Here is a 21810-nt window from a genome sequence, read left to right on the forward strand (position 1 = left end):
GACCTTGTGATCATGGCACTGGGTCGAGGCAAAGCTGTTAAAGACATTGGTGAATCGCTGCGAGTCCTTGTAGGGGATCAAGTCGAGGGAGGCGGCCTGCTGGTGGTCGCAATGGAGTTTCGATAACAGGGTGAGGAAGCTCATGGTGTTGCGATCTGGCAGCGGGAAAGGCAGCGAGCGGGTGAGTGCTGGTTGCGAGAGCGACGCGATCAAGACGGCTCAAACGGGACAGAGGAAGGCGGATGATGATGATGTCGACGGACGAATTGGAGGCAGGGGGATCAAAGCGGGGGTCGATCGGAGCAGAAGCGATCGGGATGAAGCAAATGATGCAAGACAGCGAGGCGGATCGAACGAGACGAAACAGCGGCGGGAAGGAATGCAATAGCCAGCCCAGGACAGTGTGAGAGCGATCCGAGAGCAAAATGCAGGGCGAATCGCAGCAAGTGAATCGGAATGGCTGGGGGATTCGGACAGACCGTCAACGGGGGATGGGCGACAGGCAGTAGATAAGAGCAGACGGCTGTGGCAGCGGAAGCAGCAGCAGGGAATGGCAAGGGCAGGGCCATGGGCGATGCAAATGTATAAATACGGGCGAGGCGGATAATGCGGGTGGAGGACGAGCCAAACGGATCGGGCTGCACGAGGCGAGCGTGGGAGTGCAAGCACGAAGGGCAGACATTGGCGAGAATTTGCACAATGGGGGAAAGCCAGGTGGGCAGCAGAGGCGGCCGGGACTGTACCTCCGGGATGACGAGACAGAAACTGGATTTGGGCGAGCGTTGGCGAAGCGAGTCCAGGACCGAGTTCAAGACCGAGTTCACGACCGAGTTCACGACCGAGTTCAAGACCGAGTTCAAGACCGAGTTCAAGACCAGGCTCGCAATCTAACAACCGACTTGGACGACCAGGCAGAACGCCGTGTGATCCGCGAAAAAAACCGTCGAAAAAACGCAGGTGCGCGGCCAATGGGAGCGCGGCGGAGCAGGCGCGCGGACGGATCGGGCGAGCCGAGGCCAGACACAGCCAGAGTGACGCCGACAAGCTGCGCGGAGGTTCAGCGGCGGCATTGCCACATGTGGCGCGGTGGCCGCCTGCCTGTGCACACTCTGGCCAGCTGCGGACTGCAGCGCCAGGCGCTCCCGATTTGGCAAGGCGGGCCGCAAGCGCCACACGCGTGCTCGGTGCGGCCAAATCGGGGACGTCACGCGTGGTGCTGCGCAGCTGTCACCATGCGCAGGCAGGCCGCTGTGTGGCCGGCCACGGGGCCGGCACGCTGGACGCTGTGGCGCAGGGCAGGTGACACCCACCTGACCACGGGGGCGAGTGCATGTTCAGACACAACGGCCGCCTGATCACGGCGCCTGTCCTCAAGCCCATCACCCCGCCGATCCGATACCATGTCGTCGCCGTCCGTGTACAAAGAGAAATACGAGAAGCTGCGGGAGCGCTACAACATCATGCTGGAGGTTGGACCTGGCTTTCTGGGACGAGCACCCGCTGCGGGCACGGAGAAGAGAGGAGAAGCGGCGCTCGTTCTGCCGACGCTCGTTCTGCCGACGCTCGTTCTGCGAGCGACGGGCAAGTGCCGGATACTCATTGATCGCCCGCATTTGTTTTGCTGCTGCTCCTGCCGCTCCTCCGCCGCCCTCTCGCCAACAGGAGCGCGCGGATCTCAAGAAAGCGATCCAGTATGCTGAGAAGAAGGCCAAGGCACTGAAGGAAGAGAACGGGTAGGCTGGGCGGTCTATATCGGTCTCGAAGGCGGCTCCGCGACGAGAACCGCGCCAACGTTGACGATCGGTGCCGATTCTCCCCATCTGGCGCAGACACATGGTCGATCTGATTATCGAGCTGCAGCCCTCGCTGCTCACATCGTTGTCAGAGTAAGTCTGTTTCAGCATCCGAGCATATGCACCAGCGTGCCACGCCGATACTGCATCATTGCGGCGTCTCCGGATGCGTGGTGGAGGACGCTTTCCCTCCAACGGCCCATCGTACGTGGCGATGCTGATGAGCCCGATACAAACCATTCACCGACAGCGACGAGTCCGATGTTGCGCTGTCGAACGGCCCTTCGAGTGAGGATGAGGAGACCAATCTGAAGCTCGCCCCGGCCTCGACCAAGCGCAAGTATACCAAGAAGACCGTGTCGACTGGCGAGCCGAAAGGTAATGCAACCGCTCTTCGTCTCCCCCAACTCGGTCAAGGGTTGGTGCCCAGTTGAGCACCACCACCGCGCTCGCTTCGAGTTGCCCTGGTCTGGCGCTGCCTCGTGGTTCCATCACATCGCTGTGTGCTTGGGTGCCCCCCCATGCATGCGGAACAGGATGCGCTCGCTGACCCACAATGCCACTGCAGCATCGAAAACGCCAACCAAGTCGAAGCGAAAGGTGGGCATGCAGAGAACCAGATCGTGGGGGTTGATGTTATCGGCCCCAGGCGGCCAGATGGATGGATCGTCTCCGCGGCCTCTGCGACTGTCTGCAGCTGTCTGGGGCTCACTGTGCTGACGCATATGCCCGCTGCTTTGGCATGCACGTTCCCTGTGACTGCTCGTCGGCGATGCAGGTCTCGGAAATGGAAGATGCTCCACCGAGCGTTGATCCGAAAAAGAGCTGCCCGGAGCCATCCCTGATGCCGCCGCTGCCGTCGATCGTGGCGCCAAAGCCGGCCCTGGTCGAGGGGCTCGCGGCCAGCACAAGCTCCTGACGTGCGGGACATGGCAGGGGGGGGAGCAGCAGAACACGACGCGTGCTGCCAGCACGGAAGAATCTGTGGCGCGGCGGAAGCACTGTTCCGTGGCACCACAGACAGACAGACACAGACCGATACAGACAGTTACAAGCACAAACAGACACAGACCGATACAAACACTTGCAGACACAAACAGACACAGCGCGCCGCGGCGTCCAATCAGCAGCATCCACAGCATCACGTGGCAGCGCAGCAGGCGCGCCGGCGGCCACGGCGTCGCACAGCGCACGCGCGCCTGTCGCTCGGTGGCACAGAGCGCGTGCGGCGCCTTGTTTCCGCGACGCGCACCCGCAAGGAGAAGCGCTCCCCGTCTGCTTTCGGCAAGCGAACCCCTCTTGCTTCGTCTCCCGCGACAAGCGCCTGCTGCTCGCTGCGATGACCTGGCGTCCGCAAATAGATCCGTCTGTCCTGCATCGCTGCGTCCTTTCTGCTCTGGATCTGTCGCCTGTCCCAACAGCCACTCTCGATCTGCTGCCGTCACCGCTGCCGGTTGGCTCGCTTTCCTCGTCGCTGGTGCACCCGCTCTGGTCGCTCGGCTATCTCTTCCCCAGCGTCACTTGTTTCTGCCCTTTTCCTCCCAGTGACTCGTGGCTTTGGCACACCGCAACCTCGCCCTGGGCCTGCTGCAATACACACCGCCCACGCAATACATACCACCTACGCAATTCCCAATGAAGATCACTGCGGCCGCTCTGCTGGCTCTCTGGGCCATCGCTGGCCAGGCCGACGCTCTCTCGGCCACCCTTAGTCCCGGTGTATGTGATTGCCGTGGCTCTGGTATTCTGCCGCACTGCCTCTCCCTCTACCTGGCGGCCATGCATCCGGCAACATGCTCACTCCGCCACGTCGTGTGCTTTTGACAGGGAGCTTGGACGGTCGGCGGCTCGGGCACGCTCACCATTCAATGGGTAGACGGCACCGACATTCAGCCCGGCGCTTCCTTCAACATCGATCTTCTCAGCGGCACCTCAACGGTACGTCTCCTGCTCTGTCTTGGTCCTGGGTTATGCTCTGTTCCCTGCGCGATGCCGCCTGTGCACACCGCAACCTCGTATCATTCCGGCACCTGGCCCGCTGCCTTTGCTAATCGCCAACTACAATCCAATGCCTGTCGACACCAGAGCGTCGTGGCCAGCTCCACTGCGCCAGCTGTAGCCGGCTCCCAGACGATTAGTGTCTCAATTCCATCAGGCGTCGGCGCTTCCTCGGCCACCGTCAGCCTTTGCGTTTCCGGCACCTGCTTCGTCTCAACCAGCGTCACGATCATAGGCGGTGCTGCTTCTTCAACCACCTCTGCAGCTCCGGCCACCACGACCGGCGCAGCCTCGACCTCTTCTGTCGCTTCGTCCGCAGCGTCTTCGTCCTCAGTCGCCCCGGCGTCCTCCTCGACCGACAGCGGTGCTGTCCCCAGTACCACCGGCGCAGCCATCACCACCGGTCCCCCGAATGTGGCCACCACATCGTCCTTGGGCACTTCCAGGACCGGCTTGACCTCGGGCACAGCCACTTCGACGGCGGTGTCGGGCAACGACCCGTCTAACGGCACCGGCCCCAACCTCGCCGTCTTGATCGGCGGCATCGGTGGTGGTGTGGTGGCCTTGGCTCTGATTGTGGCGCTCGGCTGCCAGTTCTACCTGCGACAAAAGTACAATGCCAAGAACAAGCGTTCCCACAGCGACGTTCTCCCGCCTCCCTCCAACGCCTGGAAGCCTGTCGAGGAGAGCCAGAGCTCGTATCCGATGGTGCAGATGAACACCGTGCCCAAGAGCAACGATGGCTACTACGGCTCCGGCCCTGCACAGAACGGATTCAATGGCGGAGCCGCTGTCACCCCCAGCTCGCACTCGTACGGCAACAACAACTACTATCAGAGCAACGCCTCGAACGTTCCCGGATACCAGCCGTCGGTCCAGCCGCCTCTTGGACAGACCAACATGTACAATGACAAGGACCTTGCCCGCGACTTTGCCGACCAGCAGCTGGGGCCCAATGTCAAGGACTCGCCCAAGCGCTACTCGTCGCTCGCCCGCGCGAACCCCATGGCAAACAAAGAAGTGATGTTCGTGCGAGTTGCCCGCAACAAGTCCAACGAAGACGAGCTGGACTTGGCTGTCGGCGAAAGGCTCACGGTCCTCGAGCGCTTCCCTGACGGCTGGGGCATGGTGCAGAACGAACGCGGCGAATGCGGCGTCGCCCCCATCAACTTTTTGGAATCCCGAGCCGAAGAGCCCCCTCAGCCTCCCCAGAAGACGACCAGGACGGTGTCGTGCGCTCGCATCGCCACGCAGGCAGACGAGCTGGGGATCAGCGTCGGCGAGGAGATTACCGTGATCGAGGTCTACGACGACGGCTGGGGTCTGGCCATGAACGGCCACGGCGAGCAGGGCATGATCCCGATGAACTTTTTGGCCTAGATGCCGCAAAGACTCGGCGGCGGGTCGGTCGTTCGGTCGTTCGGTCGTTCGGTCGTTCGGTAGTTCGGCGTCTGGATGGCCAGTCCGCCGGGCGTGCTTTGTTTTATTGCTGCTCTCGTGGCTCGGTGCCGATGGGAACTGTGCTTCTGGTCCGTGTGCTTGCTTTTGCATTGCTTTCGCTTTGATATAGCTTTGTGTTGTGTTGTATTGTGTTATCTTGTGTTGTGTTGTCGCAGGACTGGCTGGCTTGCGGTCGTGCTGGATTGTCAATACACTGTACAGTTTGCGAAAAGGAAAGAAAAGGGGATAGGACCAAGGGAATAGGACCAAGGGAATAGGACCAGAGGGAGAAGGCTGGTGGATGCGGGATCTGCATGAGCCCATGTGTCCATGAAGGACACGCAACCACGGAACCGGCATGTCAGGACACGATGCCATGCAATCGGAATGATCTGGATGGGCTTGTGAGCGCAGGAGCGGCAGATGCAGCGACCAGATCTCAACAGAGGCACCGATGCCCAAGCCAAGCCAGGCAACGCAGAGCCAAGCCAGGCAAGCCTCGATCATCCCGCCCATTCTCCAGTCTCTGGCTCCTCTGCTCCTTTCTTTTCATCGTCAGGTGTGTCGGGGAGTGAGTGTGACCGGCGACCCCCCGAGTCCGTCAAGCCAGCCAAAGTAGGGCCGGCGAGTCAAGGCGCAAGGGAAGCCGATCCTCCGTTCAAAAAATGGGGGTCGCTGGAGCCGTGGGCTCCAAAGCGGGCGGGACCCGGCGGCTGGCCGCGCCCGGGAGCCAGCAACAGACCGGACACCCAGACGCAGCGCAACCGGCCGAGCCCCAGAAGGACAGCCGGCGTCACCCGGCTGCGTTATTATCCTTACTCATTGATTGCGGCAGAGAAGAAAGGAGGGGCAGCCGCGCTCGCCGGCAGCATTTATACCCGCCTGCGCGGCGATCTGTGGCTGGCTGCACTGTGGGCATCACGCGTGCGCAGCAGCTGCGCCGCGGCGCCGAAACAACGGCACTGCCGCCGCTGAACGTGGGCGGGCGTTTTTCAATGTCCGCTGTGCGCCGCGCGCCAGCAAGAGCAGCTTCCCGGGCTGACTCCAGAGGCGGCTCCAGAGGCGGCTCCAGAGGCGGCTGTTTGTGGAGGCCACCGCGGGTCGGTGCAGTGCCCCCAAGCGGGTGTGGCGGGCGATGGGCACATCCGCCGTGGTGCGCGACGACCATCTGCAACTCCATCGCTTCCCTCCGTCTCTGCATCGCTTCCCTCCGTCTCTACATCGGGTCTCATTATCCTCCATCCCATCAATCCTCCAACCCGTCAATCCACCAACCCATCAATCAATCAACCAACCCGTCAATCAATCAACCATCTGTCCATGGCCGGTCTGTGCTCCCTTCTGCTCTCGCTTGTATCCCTCATCGCCGTCCGTGGCGCAATCGGGATGCACTTGCACATCCGTGCCGACAACTCTGTGCCCCAGAGCATCGTCAATACCATCAGCTCGTATACACCGTTTGCAGGTAGAGCGACCGGACCGGTCCCCTCTGTGGCCCGGCTGCTCCTCCGTTTCACCGTTGTGCACGTTCTTGATCTTGGACGAAACGCCACCTTGCATCGAATCGCTCGCTCGCTCGTTGTCGGATCAATGTCGCTTCAAACTCACTTGCCTCTCCTTCTCCATCCTTGCAACCAACACACCGGTCGGCTTCCGTGTTCCCTACATGCTCCCTCAATCAACTCGATCTTCGGCAGCAATGACCTACTGCTCCAACACGTCTATCGCCGAATGGAAGTCGGCCTTGCCCAACCCAGTCCGTGTCTCTGACACTCAGCAGTGGTATATCGAGGAAACCGGATCGAGGGGCTACGTCACCTACGACATGGACCACAACCAGGTCGTCGTCGCCTTTCGCGGGACGACAGAGATCAAGGTCCGTTAGTCCGGAGGGTGCTTCAGGCGGAGGAATGGGCTTGTCAGCGACCACTCCGGGGTGTGACCTGGGCACACTCGCTCAGTCGATGGGCATCGGAGCGGTGCGCATGAATCCGCACCGCTCAAGCGCCGCCCCTATGCTCCGCCCTATGCTCCGCCGATGCGGACTGCGTGGGAATCCGTTTCGTTTCAGTCGACTGCTCCCAGTCGCGCTGCCCCGCACCTGCTCCTCACAGTTCTTGATTCTATTCTATCATTTTGCGCTGGACTGGGCTCGGTTGGATCATCCTCGCGATCACCCGCACCGGCATATGATGAATGGATCCTGCAATGTCGGGGACCCGATCGCCAATTTGCTCCACCCCACCCCGCCCCTTGCCGCAACGACTGCATCTGCCGCAGTCGTGGGTGCTGGACTCTGAATTCGTCCCCGAGTCGATCGGTCAAGATACGAGCGGCAATGTCGTCAAGGTCCACGACGGTTTTCTCGTGACCTATCGGTCGTCACAGGCTATAATGATATCCCAGATCACCGATGTTCTCTGCAAGCACCCCGGAGCTTCTCTTGTGATCGTCGGCCATTCGCTGGGAGCAGGTACGTCCACAGCCGGGCCGACTTGCCAGTAGCGCCCGGATCGGACCACCTTGCTCATGACTGCGTCGCCTCCATTCCGCTCCATCGCACTCCGCCCCGTCGCCACGGCAATCAGCCCTTGCCACCTTTGTCATCTTGGATGGCTTCGGTGATCCATCCAAGGTCTCTGCTTCCCAATTCCTCAAGTCGCGCATCGATCCCTCCCACGTCACGGTCTATACTTTCGGATCCCCTCGGGTCGGCAACCTGGCATTCAGAAACCTGGTCGAGTCGTTCGGGGTCCGATTTTACCGCTCGGTCAACTACAACGACGTCGTGCCTCATCTGGTAAGCTCGTGCGGTTCATGGTCAATCCAACTGAGGAGCGTCTTGGAATCATTGGCCCATTGACATACTGCCGAGTATATCAATCGCTCAGACGACCGGGACGAGACCGTGGACATCACAGTGTCTCCTCTGACAGTGGGCAACATGAAACCAGCCCTGCAGTTGCTCATCCGCATGATCTCTCTTGGCCTTCCAGCCCCCAGAATCTCTCCAGTACGTCCATGTGCGAACAGAGTACTGGATCAATGCAAACTTTGAGCTCGTCACCTGCAACGACATCACCAACGGCGAAGACACCGATTGCGCCAACTCGCTTAATATCTCGGCCCTCTTGCTTCAAGGCGACTGGAGCATCCCCCATGACCACTTTTTCAACTTTGACATCACCTCGGGCTTTTGCGTTTGAGCACGTCCGACAGCTGGATCGAGTGCCCCGCCGCTTATTCACCATCGAAGGGAAGTGAGACCCCCTCGACACTCCCCTTCAAAATCAACATCAAACAGTAACGCCTACGCTTCCATCAAGAGCGTGTGTGTCTCAAATACCATTCCGGGCACGTAGTTTCTGAATCATCAATTCCAAACGAGCGCATCCAAACCAATACACATCAGTTCTCCCCATTAGCCCTGCAGATTACTTGCCCAAACAGCATGGCCATTGGCTGGCAAAAGTGTATATCGAATGCACTGCGTCTGCGCCAAGATACTGCGGGGATGCTTCAGGAGCAGTGCTTGCGAAGCTTCTAAGGACGCAGCGGAATGGAGTCCTTGGACAACTTGAGCACTTTTAAGAACTGGTTCGTGGCATCGCAGTGGAAGAATCACAGCGAAGCAGTGGGAATGAGAGAGCTCTGGAAATGTCCCTGAGGAGCGATGGTCAACACTCATGTATCCAGGATCGAGCGACGATGCAACCGCAAGTACGATGAGCTCCTTAATCGCGCTCCTGCATCAAGACATCAATGCCAGTCAACGATCATCGCTGGAAATCGATCCGATGTATTGGCGACAACAACGACCGCGCTGCTGGATGATTTCCCAGGACAGGTGAGCTATTCCACCGCCGAAAGGCTCTCAAGATCCACATATTGGTTCAGACCCCGGGACTCTTCCAAGGTTGTGCCAACCATCTCAAGCTCCGGGTCGTCAGACGGCGCTGGCGATTTGGTATCCGGTGCTGTTCCCTGGGTCACTCTGGGTGGTAACCAGCTCTGGCTCTCCGATTGAAGAAGAGTCTCGCCGTCTTGCGGAACAATCTCAAACCCGCTCTTGGGTAGGGAGAGCTGCAGGCTCGGTGCCATCGGCGGGATCGCAGTCGATGGTATCGGCTGCGTTTTGTTGGCAGAGGCAATTGAATCTCGCGACAGCGCACCACTGGCCGAGGACGACCCGCTTTTGGAGGCCTGCGATCTGTTCCGCGAGAAGATTCCCGACTTTCTGGGTTTTTCCGTTACCGCTTGAGGCTGTGACGAGGCCTGGGTTTGACTTGCTTTTGGGGCCACTGCCGTCGTTGTTGCGTTTGGGCTGGCGACCGGAAGCGGGGAGCCCAAGGGAAGGCCGGCAGTCGCGGATGGCGGAAGCATCGCAGTAATCGGTAGGGATGATGGATCAACGGCTGGAGCAAGAGCGGTTCCTGAGCCTGGTTTGTCATGCGGTTTGGACCGGTCCTTTGTCTTGCTGTTTCTCGGTCTGGCGTCGATACCTCCAGTCACGGAGCTCTCGGCTGGTGCATCGATGTTTGGAGGATCGGAAAACAGCTTTGCGCTGCAGTCGGACTGTGGCGATGGACTGAAAGTGCCTGGGGATACCGGCGACGCTGCTGGACCACACACTCCTGCACCGACGATGCCAGCAGAATTTGACGACAAACTGCCCGCCGCATTCCCAGGGTGGTCCTTGGTGCTCCCGGGGAGTCCGTTATCTTTGCTGCTGTTGTTGCTACTGGGGCCATTGTTTCCGCCGGTGCTGTTGCTGCTATGACTGCCTTTGTTTCGGGAGATGAGCACGCCCAGGGCACCGCCAATGTACTGCTTGGCCCAGCCAACTCGCTGCTTGACAGATCGCTTGGCCATCTGGAGATTGATGCGGTTTGAATTCTTGAGGGCATAGAGCACCAGGCCGTTGCTCACAACCACCAAGAACAGGAAAAAGTCAAAGGAGCACCACCGGAGCACAAAGCAGTATGTCGTAAGGAGGAGGAGCACAAGTCTCCGCTGGCGGACATGGTTGCGTTCTTTGATGACTGGAGCGGCGCAAAGCCAGTGTTGTTGGCGATAGTGGAAGCGGCAAGGTCAGTTGTTGTTGTGCCAGTGTGGGTATTTCGCTCTGCATTATCCGGGCGACCGAACTGTGGTTTGCCTTGCTCCGGGCGTGGCTGCGATATCGATCGCTCCCGGACTCATACGCCCGCTGCACCACCCCAGCCGCTCTGTTGCAATCCATGTCTTCGCTGTGTCTAGGATAATCAGCATCGCTCACTTCCCTTACCGTTCAAACTTGGGCGATCGTCTCCGCTTTCCATCGGAGGAAACGTCAGCAAGCTCATAAAGTCCTTGACTCGCAGCCACAGGTTGCTCTTTTCGGACATTCCGCCAATCTCCAGCTTCACAAACCAGGACAGAACATGTGCAACCAGATCCGAGACATATCCTGTTCCGAGCGTTTCGGAAACCCGCTGAGCTGACATTTCAAAGATGGATCCCGACTGCAGATATCCTGAACTGGCTAGCTCTGGCTCCATGTGCACGCTGCTGTGCGCTTGGAAGTGGTTGAGCGGGCCGATGGCTTGGTCGTCAGTCGAATCGATGCAGTCGGTTGGCGCTTCACTTGGGAAGGGGCCGCGGGATTGGAGTTGGCCGTTGGGGCCGACGCCTGCTTCTGCTGAGGCTGCAGACTTGGCGGTCGTTTGTATCGACACGACAATGTCTTCCTCGGCCGTCTCGTCGTCGGATCCGTCGGGCTCCTCTCCAGAGAACGTCTGTGAGCCCATGACGGCGCGGGGATCCAGGGGTGAAGAGTGAATGCCAGCGGCAGCAAACGGGCTGAAGCGAAAGAGCGAGAGGATGCCACCCTGCTACTCTGCCGTCCTGCCGCCTTACCAAATCCTGCACTTTATCGCTGGCGTTGAGACAGTTGTGTTTAATGTACTTTGCCAGCCGTTTGGACGAAATCTTTCCTTCCAGGCTGCTGATGAGCACGCCATTGAGATAGCTCCATGTCTCCATAATGGCGTCGAGAGAGTCGTGGGCCGCGACTTGGCGAGAAACATGGTGTTGGTTGCAATTATGTGATGGAATACGGCTCGCCATCTCCGGCATTCTTCATCTGCACCCCGGGTGCATGTGCGCCAGCGTTGCAGCCGCCAGAGGGGGTTGGACAGAAGGATATCTCGCCCCCCCCCTACTTTCACTATACTCCAAGACCCTGCGTTCATTCGACTCACGGATGCCCACCTTTGTATTGTGGAAACCCTTTGGTGACGATGCGGTACGTGGGCTGCGGATGCGAACCCTTGGGCTCGTGGGACTGCAGCATGCAGTGCGGCGAATCGTGGACGACGGTCCAGGATATGCGGCGGATGTTGCTGACCACCGAAGGCGAGACGAATGCTGTCACCATTTTGCATCCTTTTTCCAATGGGGCCCCTGCCAATATCAACGGTAGCTTGGGCCGTGCCTGTTTGCGAGATCCCAAGGTCGATCTGCGACTAAAGTAGCGGCGGCCTTGTAAGTTCGGCAAAAGGAGAGAGATTGAGAGAGAGGGAGGGAGAGAGAGAGAGAGAGAGATATGTCGCATTCGCTCAGCAACCGAATCGATGATCGTGCTGCCGCAATCTTGGAATGCGCAATCGGCAAGGAATTCGAGACCAGGGCCTGCCTCCTGATCGAGGGAAACGGCCGTCGAAGACTGGGCGAGGCGGCTCTAAGCACTACTCGCCGAGACCACTGGAGCAATCCGTGCGCCGCTGCCCCAGCTGCCTCGACCGCATATGCCGATTGCGCTGCCCCAGGGTCTCGATGCTTGAGCCTCGGCCGTGGGAAAGCACAAATCGGCCACACACACACGCGCGCTGGCGCCCGACGATTTCTGGTTTGGGTCCGCCCTTCCTCGCAGCCGTGATCTGATTTCGTCCAGCCGAGCCAGAACAAGCACCACCGGCGCCGATCGCTCGACTGTGCTGAATCGCTGCCCGATAGCCCTCTTCTTTCCGCCGCATCCCCGCTACCGCCAGTACCAGCAGCCAAAGCCATGTCCAAGAAGACCCAGAAGAAGAAGCCGGCCGCGGCCAAGTCGCCCTCCTCCGCTGCCGTTGCGACGACCTCGGCCGCTGGCGCATCCGCATCCGCTGCTGCCGTCCAGCAACCTCCTCCTGCTGCCAAGCCTGAATCTGAACCTCCGCAGGCCCAACAGGAGGACGACACTCCCGCTGATGCCGACGCCGAGGATGCCCCTGAGCAGCCCGAGGCTGGCCAGAAGGGCCAAGCGACCCGGGACATGAAAAACATGTCTGGCGGCTACGTCGACGACGGCCTGGTGTATACTAGATCCAACGAGAAGCTGGAGAAGGTCAGGCCCCCTCCGGCGCAGCTCTCGGCCGATGTTTTTGCTTGTGCTCGTGATCCAGAGCGGCTGATCTGGCAGCCGTTCGATGCAGGGTGCTGACGGCTTTCGTTGTGGATCGGGTGCATGATCTCACTCGCTTTGGCGCTGATGTACCAACAGGCCTACAAACGGCTCGAGGAGCTCAACAAGAACGAAAAGGCCGAGAAAGCCGTGAGGTATTGTGCGCCCGCGCTGTGCATATCAAACCTGCGATCTCGCACGTCTCGCACATCAGCTGCAGAACCCATCCGGTGTTGGCAGAGCCACCTTTCTCATTCTCATCCCCTCCCCTACTCACACCTTGCATGCGCAGAGAGAAGGAGCTGGACGCCATCGCTGTCTCGGCCCAGGACATTGAGCTGATCGTGAGTATTGGCGCTTCTTGATGCCATTCGCCTTGTCGATCCTGATACCCGCTTGATCGGCATCCCATCTATTGTTTGCACACGCAAGCTGCCCCAGCACGCTGTCTCGATTGCGACTCGACTCATTTGACCCATTGCACACGGCTCCCAATTGACATGTTGTTTGCCGCACTGCCTTTTCCGCCTCCTAGATCCGCGAATTCGAAGTCACCAAGCTCGTCGCCCAGCGAGCGCTGCAGGCCAACAACGGCGATCTGATGGCCACTCTGCGATCGCTGATCAGCGTGTAGATTCCTTCAAATATACGACTCTTTCCCCAGCATGCACCCGAACACCTCTCCGATCGAGAGGAGCTGCATCCACGCCGATTCCTCTGAAGAAAAGCGGGGTCTGCGGTACCGCATAGTGCTTCATGCGAGATATATTGGGATCGGTCGCGATTCCAGGACACAGCGTCGCCGTCGTTTATTGGCAGTCCAAGTCGGCGCAGCGAGTTCAGTTAAAGTACACCCACTGTCCCTCGGGGGCCTTGGTCTCGAGGGGCTCCCACGGGCGCAGGTTCTCCATGATGTTGACAAGCTTGAGCTCGTCCTCGGCCTGCTGGATGAGCTCCTCGATCTGGCCGGCCTGGATGGTGGTCTCGATCTTGTCAATGTCGTTTTCCTGCTCGACGATGGCCAGACGGTGGCGGGCGAGCGACTCGACACTTTGACGGAAGACGGCGCTCTCGGGCTGGCGCTGCACAGCGTGGATGATGCGCTTGTAGAGAGAAATCAGCTGCGGGCGAGGGTTGGGATGGACAGCCAGGCCGTACAGGCCAGTGGTCTAGACAGCCAAGATTGGGCACATTGACAAGTTGTGGGCAGCAGGCCGATCGTAACGGGAAGAGGCGTTGACACGATGTTGGGCGTTGAGGTGTTGACATGACATGGACGAGCAGGGCAAGGCAAGGGCAAGGCAAGGGCAAAAGAATCCACACGGTCAGTACGCCGATGCCAGGCTCTGTCTCTGTCGCAAGAACAGCCGTGCAACCGAATGCATCGATAGCTCTACAGTGCCCTTGGTGTGTTGGCCACGGTGGGCACTCTAGAGACTCCGGCGTGGATGATGACCCGAGCTTGCATCAGGTTTGGATCGGATGGATGCGCTGCAGATACCCAGAGGTCCCAATGGCATCAATGCCGATGCAGCGCGACGTTGCTCGTTGAGCGTCCTGTGTCTCCAGATCGCTGAGCCTGGACCACAGTCCCGTCCGCTGATGTCTGAGTCCCGTCGATTCCAGCGGCCATCTGCATCACAGGCCCCAATCTTGAAGGATCATACGAACGAGATCCGGGCGAGCATCAAATATAGAACCGCACGCTCCATTCAGCCATTCGTTCCGTTGTGGCGAATCCGATGCCAGGCGGGGGTTGTCGCGGCAGTCCAACAGCCGCATGAGCGTTCTCTCCACCCGCACATTGCCGGATATCGCATGCCGCCGGGCGATTGAGTCGAAATCGCCGTCGATGTCGTCGTTGCTGGTGGGGATGCGCGTTCGCCTCAAGGTTGTATCTGCTCCGTCCATTCGATCTGCTCGATCTACTCGACCTACTCGATCCGCTCTATCTGGTCGCTTCGCGAACCACCCAGCACCCCATCGCGGAACTTACGGTTTTGGTCGAGAAGGCGGGGGCCTGGCGCAAAACTCGCGAGAAGAACATGATGTGCGGCTGTGTGTCTTGGTGCGGTGGGCTGTTGGAGGGCGGTCAGTCGGTCGTTCGTTCAATCGGTCGGTCGCTCAGAGAGACAGTGTCCTGGCTGTTCCCGTTGTCGGATTCTTTGGGGGCGAATGCAGCGAGGGCGACGGCGAAGCGAGGGCGACGGCGAAGCGATGGCGAGCCAAAGGCGGTGCTGGATATCGGCGTCTTGTTGCGACTGTGGCGAAAAGCGAAAAAACCAGAGCCGATCGGCGCAGGACACACTCGAGCCAGATCGAGCCGGAGAGCTGCTGCGCCACATGTGGTTTGCCCGATTGGAGCCACCGAGGAGCCACCGAGGAGGGAGCGAGGGGGGAACGAGGGGGAAGCGAGGGGCTTCTCGCTCGCTTTTGGTTGGACGATCCACGAACCAAGTCCACTCCCAGAGACACAAGAGTACGGCTAGCGCTATGTATTTTCTTCAGGACGCACTGTATTGTCAAAACCGCTGCTCGGGGGCCGGCAGCATATGATAGGGTTGTGTTTGTGGTGGTTGTGCGGGGCAAAGTGACGACGAGGATGAGCAAATCGAAATGGATGTGGGTTGGTCGTGCTTTCTCGGAAATTGCTCATGCGGGTAAGCATGTTTTCTTGGAAGCGCATGCACGGGTCCATGGCGGGAATCGGCGCAAGGATGAGAGCAGGCAAAGGAGAGCGAGTGCAAGGGGAAGAGCGAGAGCCACGGCAAGCGCCGATGCAGTTCATGATATTCTCGACAGAGAGCCAGTCTCGGAGCAGTGCCATAACGCCAGAGTAGAAAGCGCCGCGGGCAGGATTCAGGGAGCGGGCACGGGAATGAGCGCATTCACGATACCGCCGTGATCCCGGGTCTTCATCAAAATTAAACAGGAGGACGGTTTCGGCCAGGGTTTGGGGTTCGCATGGTGGTTGCTGCCGTTCATAGAATGTGACCAATTGCAGCGAGCCCGCACTGCCTCGTACTGTCACCGATATCCTCCGCGCCGCTCGTTGTCTTCGTGGATGTTGTTGCATTTTGCTCCGTACTTGCACTGGTTCTTACTGGGGTTGGGCGACCAGAACTTGCAGATGGATCGCCGGAATCCGGCTTGGTCGGGTCCCCGCTGCCGCTTGGACCTGCCTGCGCCTGGTCCGTAGTCACTGTCATTCAACTGGCCCCCGTCGTTGTTGCGGTGGTTGAAGTAGGGCCCGCCGGCCTCTCGTGCGTATCCCCCACGGTTACTCCGGTTGCCTCGCATTGGGTCATCACCGCCCGCCCGAGGAGGTGACGGTGGCGCGGTGGGGGTTTGCATTGGCGGCCCGGGATAGAGTGGTGGCTGGCGGTGGTGTTGGTACTGCTGTTGCTGTTGTTGCTGCTGCGGCTGCAGCGACTGCGGCGGTAGCAGCTGTTGGTAGGGCTGCTGGGTGGGAAGCGGTAGCCCGCTCGGAGGCGGCTGTGCTGTCCCGAGCGGAAGGGCAGAAAACGGAAGCGATATGCCGTTCTGAGTCTGGAGGAGATTGCCAAGCAGTGCCTGGGCCGCCGGTGTCATCAGGAGCGCCTGGACCTGGGCCTGGGTCGCAGCACTGTTGACAAGAGGTTGCACGGCCGTGAGCCCTTGGATATCTGCGGGCGCCTCATGCATGCCCCCAGCAGCTGGCATCGCCCCAGGTGCCCCAGGTGCCCCAGGTGCCCCAGGCGCTGGTTCAACAAAGCCTGTGGCGTTTGGCATCTTGAAGCTGGTTGACTGGCTTGGCTGCGGCTCGTCGAACCTAGCATCGGGTTCGGCTGGTGAATTGGGGATCTCAGACTCATCAAAGTAACTGGCAGACAAGACGGTCTGCTCGCGCTTGGCCTGCTCAATGGCATCGACGCTCTCAAACGAGCTTGTTGGCGCAACAGTCCGCATGGCTAGGTAGGGGAGAGGAGCGGACGACCAGAAGGATAAGTATGGGAGCACGGCACACAATCTGATCGCTCCCATGAGCACAGCCAGTATCGCACCACCAGCCGACCCGGCTGGGCAGCCAACCAAGCAGGAACTCACCGCGAATCTCGTATTGCTCTTGCACGACAGACATCTCCCTGCTGGCGAGATAGGGTTGGGCCATGCGGCCGCAATAGCGCCGACCCTCCGAACGGTCCAAATCGCGGGCGTCTCCGAACTGGTGATCGGCCTCGGTGCGCTAGTGGCAGAACACAGTCAGTGGGTGGCGTGAATCGTCGAGTAGATCCGGAATTCCGCTGTCATCTGTTGCATGCGTGGAATGGGCGTTTGCGGACGACATACCTGGTGGGCCTCCTCCTCCCGGCCAGCGTCAAAGTACCGGATCTTTTCGAGCTCATGGTCCGGGGCGAACGACACCTTTTTCTTCTTCCGCGGCGCTGGATCGCTCATGTTCACGTCAGCCATATCCGAAGGCTCGGAGCTATCCCTCATGGGCTCGTCCGGTGTATCCGCTCTGGATACAGGGAAGAAGTGTGAGACAAGCGTACATGACTGGGTCACATCCATACGTCTGCGCCAATAGCGAGTCTCGAAGATTCCAGGGTGGGCACTATACATACACTGCCTCAGCTCTTCGATACGAGGGTATGTCGACGTCCGCCCCGAGAAGCGATAGTGGGCGGCTGGTCGGGGACGATTCGGACATGGGTTCGTCAGGTCCATCAGCGGGCACTTCCTTCGGAGGTGCACTCTGTATCATGGGCTTGTCGCTTTTCTTGAATTTCGGCAGCGGCAGCGACGGGAACGGTTCCTTTGGGGGCTCTACCGGCTCGACCTCAGGCCGCCTCTTTGCTGCGGCATCTCCAAGTATCCTGGGCTTCTTGATGGGTGCGGCCTTGGCCGGCAGTTGCGGTGCGCTGGCCGACCTGACCTTTTTGTCGTCGGTCCCTGGCGCGCGCCGCTTGAGATCGGGTTTGTTCTCGACGACGACCGGCTTTTCTTCTTTCTTCTCGGGCTCGACCACTGGTGCAAATATAGGAAAATGCGTTGCATTCGATTGATCAGCAGAATGGACACGACGAACAGCTCGGTAGATAAAGGACATTCACGACGATGTCGTCAGCATGCAAGTTTCTTTACCCAGTAGTTGTCGCCAGTTCTCCATCAGGGCCGATGCGAGTGTCTTGCATTCTGTATCGGGCGAGGAGAATTAGGTCAGTGGGTCGGGGATTCAGAGTGCGCATCCTTCCTGAGCTGTGGAGAGCAGCGACAGATCCGGTTTACCTTCAGAGAGCGTGTCCATCTTCGTCAGTGACTTGACGATGCGGCCAAGGTGACACGACTTGAGGCTTTCGAGAGTGATGGGGAGCTTCACGAGGTACTGCAGTATATCCTGCATAAGCTCGGCACAGTCCTCGTCAGAGTCCTTGATGTCGCGGAGCCAGGTCGAAAACACCTTCAAAGGCGTCAGAGCCTTGACCATGCTGAGCGCCAGAAGAAGAACAAGGGGTGGGAGCGTGAGAGAGTGCAAAGCAGTCGGCCGCATCTGTTCCACAAAGTACAACCGGTTTGGTAATCTACGGTCAGATGGCGGGCATGCTGCCAAGGAAAGACCCGCGACCGCCGATCCTACCTTTCCATTGTCTTTGTCTCGTTAGACATCAGCAGGATCCGCATGACATATGCTCGGTCCACTGGCGCCTTCTGCTCCAGCATCACTCTTGCCAACTTGGAGACATCGATCCCATCCGCAATGGTCTGTGCTTGCGTCACAAATGGACCCATGGCCAACTCTACAGGCTTCTTCTCGGGCTGTTGGAAGGGAGGCACAGGGACGAAGGCAAGAATTGGTGCATTAGATAAAATCGCATCTTTCCAAACAGCAGCTTGACATGATATCTCGGGGTTGCTTGACAGCTCTTTGTCGAGTCGAATCACCGAAAATACCCACCACGTCGCTCGCCGGTGTCGAGACACTTGGATGCGGCTCCTGCGAAGTCGACGAGGCTGACGGGCTTTGCGCCGCAACGGGTGCTTCGCCTGAGAGAGCTGCGCCAGTCGCCGCGACCGTGGTTGCTGATGCCATTGCTTCCATTGACTCCGTCGTTGCCGATGCTGCCGCTGAATCGTTGGGCGAATCCAATGGATCGTCTTGAGGAATCGGTATCGTGACAACTTCCGGTACTGAGACGGTGGCCAGGCTCGATGGGAAAGTTGGCATCGTCACCTCTGCTTGGGCTAGGAATGATTCGACCAGAGGAAGGGACTGTTCAAAGCTCATAGACGTCGCCATGAGCAGGACCGGGTCTGGATCAATCATTGGCGCTGAGGTAACACCATTGAGCTGGGTTAACATCGAAGGATAGAGAGTCTGAGGCAGGGAGTGTTCGAACATGGCCGGTGATTCAAGGACCAAGTCAGGATTGAAGGGGTTGTAGGGCGCAGGAGCCAGAGGAAGGGCAGAGACCCCAGGCTGAGTCAGGTGGGTGGGAAACTGGCCCGCTGCCGGCATTCCATCGACATGGGCGAGGCTCGCGCCGGATGTGTAAGTCGGATGGGCGGAGCCGCCGTTGGAGTTGATGGTCTCGAGTGATCCGAGATTGTTTGCCTGGAAGTTCCACAACCTTTGCGAGGATGGATTGTTCATCAACGCATCTGCAACGAGCATCGCGGAGGCGTTGTCCAAGAGTGATATGATGCCGAGGGCGCATTTCAAAGGCGGGAGCCGCGTGTGTTATCGCAGAGCGACACCGCATCCAAGCGGAGTTGTGGCATGGCCGATTTCCACAGTTCCAAGAGGTTGTTGACACGAATTATTCCGATTTGACCCACGAGGCCAATCAGAGCGGTGATAAGCGCAGTAGTTTGATGGTATCGGCGACAACCATTGACACGATCAAGTCGAATGTGTGGCGCGGGGAACCCACAAGAAAATGAAGAAACGAGAAGCAGATCATCAGTATCAGGCGTCTGTTCGATCTTTCACAATGGTCCAGTGCGGTGGATATGATTGAGATGCCAGATCAGCGCCGTAAAGATTGATCCAGGACACTTACTCAATGCGCCTAGGGCAGCGCTGTTGGCGGTCAGGTTGCCTGGGAAGACGGTGGGGGTCATCGAATAGGATGGCTTGACTTCGCCGTTGGTTGAGCCATCTGGTTGGTCCACAAGGAAGACTAAAATCAGCTGGACTGGCCACTGAATCCACGGCACCGATGGCGAAGGAGCGGCCGTACAAATGAAGGGGATGCATGCATCGGGATGCAGCTTCCTGGCTCAGGGACTCCGATGCTTGATCGGATACTCACCCTTCTTCTTCATCTTGGATCGTTGTCGGCTGAACCAGTTGGAAATCTAGCAACCACGGTAAACACAACATGAGCATCGAGTCCGGGCTGTTCGATCGAGGTGCCGCATTGGCTACGAACCTGACTATCTTGCAGGTTCAGCTCCTTCGCCAGTCGGGACCTTTCCGACTCGGACAGGTACATGGACTTGTTGAAGCTCGCAAGCAGAGCCGAGTTTTGTTCCGAAGTAAACAGCTTGGACTTTGGGCGGGCAGGCTGAGCCGCCGCAGCTGCAGCTGCAGTGCGAACAAAGAGCAAATCGGCAGATATGCATGGGCGGCGAGCCAGGTTGATCCATATCGCGCGTGTGTCGAAGCACAGACCAAACGACGTTCGAATAAATCCATGCCAGGAGGGCGTTGGAGCAGTGGTGCCGTACAGGAGCCCCCCGGTAAGCCCAGTGCATCGTTCCAGTAAATAAGAGAGTTAGAGTCAGCGTGTGCAGCAAAGGCGGGGAACTCGGTCCCAGAGATCTCCGGGGATCGATTGGACAGATCAGCACCCAAGAGCAAGCAACTGGGGACAAACAGACAGACAGACAGACAGACAGACAGACAGACAGACAGACAGCAGCCAGCAGAGCATAGCTGCAACACAGAGCACGGCGTCGGCGGCCCTGTTGACGAGGCGACCGGGCTTCGGCTTCGGCTCTGTGTCGGTCCATCAATCGGCAATTGCGGAGAAGGAGGAAGAACATGCATTACCGGCAGTCTCGGGCAGTAAAGTAAGAGTCGATTCGGGCAGCAAAGACGGTGTTGATGGCGATCCGTGAAACATCAGGAGCGAAGGGTTCTGTTGCAGCGTGCCCATGGAATAGCCCGAGAATTGAGAGGGATGCATCGCAAGGCTGTCGAAACCAGCGACCTCGGACGGCTGCTGGAGCCCCAGATCAGCGCCAGCGGAATGATATCCCGGCTGGGACGACAGTGCGGTGCCCATGACGTGAGCAAAGGAGATCGAGGGTGCGGCGGCTGGATGGTCTACCAGCGACAGCGCCAGCGGCGCTCCGGTCGTTGATTGATTAGCAGCAAGGGAGGCCAGCGTTGCGCTTCGCACGACTTCCTCAGGGATCTCCACGACGGGATGGTACTCCATTGCTTCTCTCTTTCCGCTGGGAACGGGCAACCTCCCGACACACTCGCGTATGAGAACGGATCTTGAGTTGCTTAAGGATACTATGATATCCGAGAACACAAGCCTTGCAGCACCAAGCGCAGGGAGGAGAGAGGGTAGAAGGCGAGGAAAGGTGTTACGCTCTGATATGCGCTTCCCGGGACTGACTTGCACAGCCAGGCTCGCCAACACAAGTGCTCTGAAGCAGAGACCACGGCGACGATAGGACGAGGAGAGCCACGAGAGGGAGATAATACGACAAAGAGAATGGCCAGACAGCCAGCGATCTCCTGAGGCACAGCGACGGCGCTCCTCAAGCGGCAGAAGCAGCAAGGGCAACGAGCGAGACCGGGGTCGGATATAACAACGATCCGGATGAGCAAACACGGAGCACACAGGCAGCCTTGTCCCAGACTTGCCCTCACTTTCTTTTGCACCAAGAGGTGCGTCTGCTTTGCAAATACTGGCTCCAGGCCCTCCGATCCAGATGATGGCGGGCTGTGCGGTGGGGAGGAGGATCGGAAAGTCGATCTGGGGGGCGAGGGGGAGGGAGCAAGCGCAGGATCAAACCCCGCAGTAGAACAACAATGAGGGGGAGTGTGTGGATGTATTACCGCAGAGACGGAGGGAGGGGTGTGTGTCTGGAGCTCGAGGTGGTTGGAGGCGATGGAGCAGGGTCAGCGACGGGCAGCAGCCAGTAGGAAATTGC

The 21810-nt window shown here is 59.0% G+C and overlaps 7 protein-coding genes across 7 annotated transcripts; 3 read left to right on the forward strand and 4 right to left on the reverse strand.

Moving 5' to 3' along the window:
- Positions 1 to 5015: 5015 nt before the first annotated feature.
- Positions 5016 to 5165, forward strand: BJ171DRAFT_408273 (uncharacterized protein; the record flags this gene model as incomplete). Its single annotated transcript, XM_053107262.1, has 1 exon — positions 5016 to 5165. A coding segment is annotated over one exon (150 nt), but the record flags the coding sequence as incomplete, so codon positions are not given.
- A 1283-nt stretch (positions 5166 to 6448) lies between these two features.
- Positions 6449 to 8651, forward strand: BJ171DRAFT_568285 (Alpha/Beta hydrolase protein). The gene is made up of 5 exons (XM_053113512.1): positions 6449 to 6696; positions 6929 to 7107; positions 7512 to 7704; positions 7820 to 8031; positions 8228 to 8651. Exons 1-5 carry the CDS (start codon positions 6552 to 6554, stop codon positions 8435 to 8437), a joined length of 939 nt encoding a protein of 312 aa, XP_052966222.1. The 5' UTR covers positions 6449 to 6551; the 3' UTR covers positions 8438 to 8651.
- Positions 8652 to 9035: 384 nt separating this feature from the next.
- BJ171DRAFT_506246 (uncharacterized protein) lies at positions 9036 to 9807 on the reverse strand. Its single transcript, XM_053111116.1, has one exon. It carries the CDS (start codon positions 9612 to 9614, stop codon positions 9084 to 9086), a length of 531 nt encoding a protein of 176 aa, XP_052966223.1. The 5' UTR covers positions 9615 to 9807; the 3' UTR covers positions 9036 to 9083.
- Positions 9808 to 12158: 2351 nt separating this feature from the next.
- BJ171DRAFT_506247 (uncharacterized protein) lies at positions 12159 to 13320 on the forward strand. The gene is made up of 4 exons (XM_053111117.1): positions 12159 to 12597; positions 12754 to 12809; positions 12947 to 12998; positions 13190 to 13320. The coding sequence occupies exons 1-4, from the start codon at positions 12280 to 12282 to the stop codon at positions 13286 to 13288; spliced, it is 525 nt and encodes a 174-aa protein (XP_052966224.1). The 5' UTR covers positions 12159 to 12279; the 3' UTR covers positions 13289 to 13320.
- Positions 13321 to 13387: 67 nt separating this feature from the next.
- Positions 13388 to 14907, reverse strand: BJ171DRAFT_459512 (ETC complex I subunit conserved region-domain-containing protein). Its single transcript, XM_053108417.1, has 2 exons — positions 14651 to 14907; positions 13388 to 13823 (listed from the first exon to the last, which is right to left on the reverse strand). Exons 1-2 carry the CDS (start codon positions 14699 to 14701, stop codon positions 13494 to 13496), a joined length of 381 nt encoding a protein of 126 aa, XP_052966225.1. The 5' UTR covers positions 14702 to 14907; the 3' UTR covers positions 13388 to 13493.
- Positions 14908 to 15620: 713 nt separating this feature from the next.
- Positions 15621 to 18231, reverse strand: BJ171DRAFT_119366 (uncharacterized protein). Its single transcript, XM_053105535.1, has 6 exons — positions 17926 to 18231; positions 17782 to 17832; positions 17262 to 17664; positions 16984 to 17155; positions 16741 to 16879; positions 15621 to 16604 (listed from the first exon to the last, which is right to left on the reverse strand). Exons 1-6 carry the CDS (start codon positions 18185 to 18187, stop codon positions 15682 to 15684), a joined length of 1950 nt encoding a protein of 649 aa, XP_052966226.1. The 5' UTR covers positions 18188 to 18231; the 3' UTR covers positions 15621 to 15681.
- A 1606-nt stretch (positions 18232 to 19837) lies between these two features.
- Positions 19838 to 21544, reverse strand: BJ171DRAFT_119348 (uncharacterized protein). The gene is made up of 4 exons (XM_053105534.1): positions 21527 to 21544; positions 20693 to 21186; positions 20070 to 20224; positions 19838 to 19995 (listed from the first exon to the last, which is right to left on the reverse strand). The coding sequence occupies exons 2-4, from the start codon at positions 21081 to 21083 to the stop codon at positions 19918 to 19920; spliced, it is 624 nt and encodes a 207-aa protein (XP_052966227.1). The 5' UTR covers positions 21084 to 21186; positions 21527 to 21544; the 3' UTR covers positions 19838 to 19917.
- Between the last annotated feature and the right edge of the window lie 266 nt (positions 21545 to 21810).

The sequence above is a fragment of the Polychytrium aggregatum genome, assembly GCF_025602895.1.
Source record: "Polychytrium aggregatum strain JEL109 chromosome Unknown BJ171scaffold_20, whole genome shotgun sequence".
Taxonomy (NCBI): domain Eukaryota; kingdom Fungi; phylum Chytridiomycota; class Chytridiomycetes; order Polychytriales; genus Polychytrium; species Polychytrium aggregatum.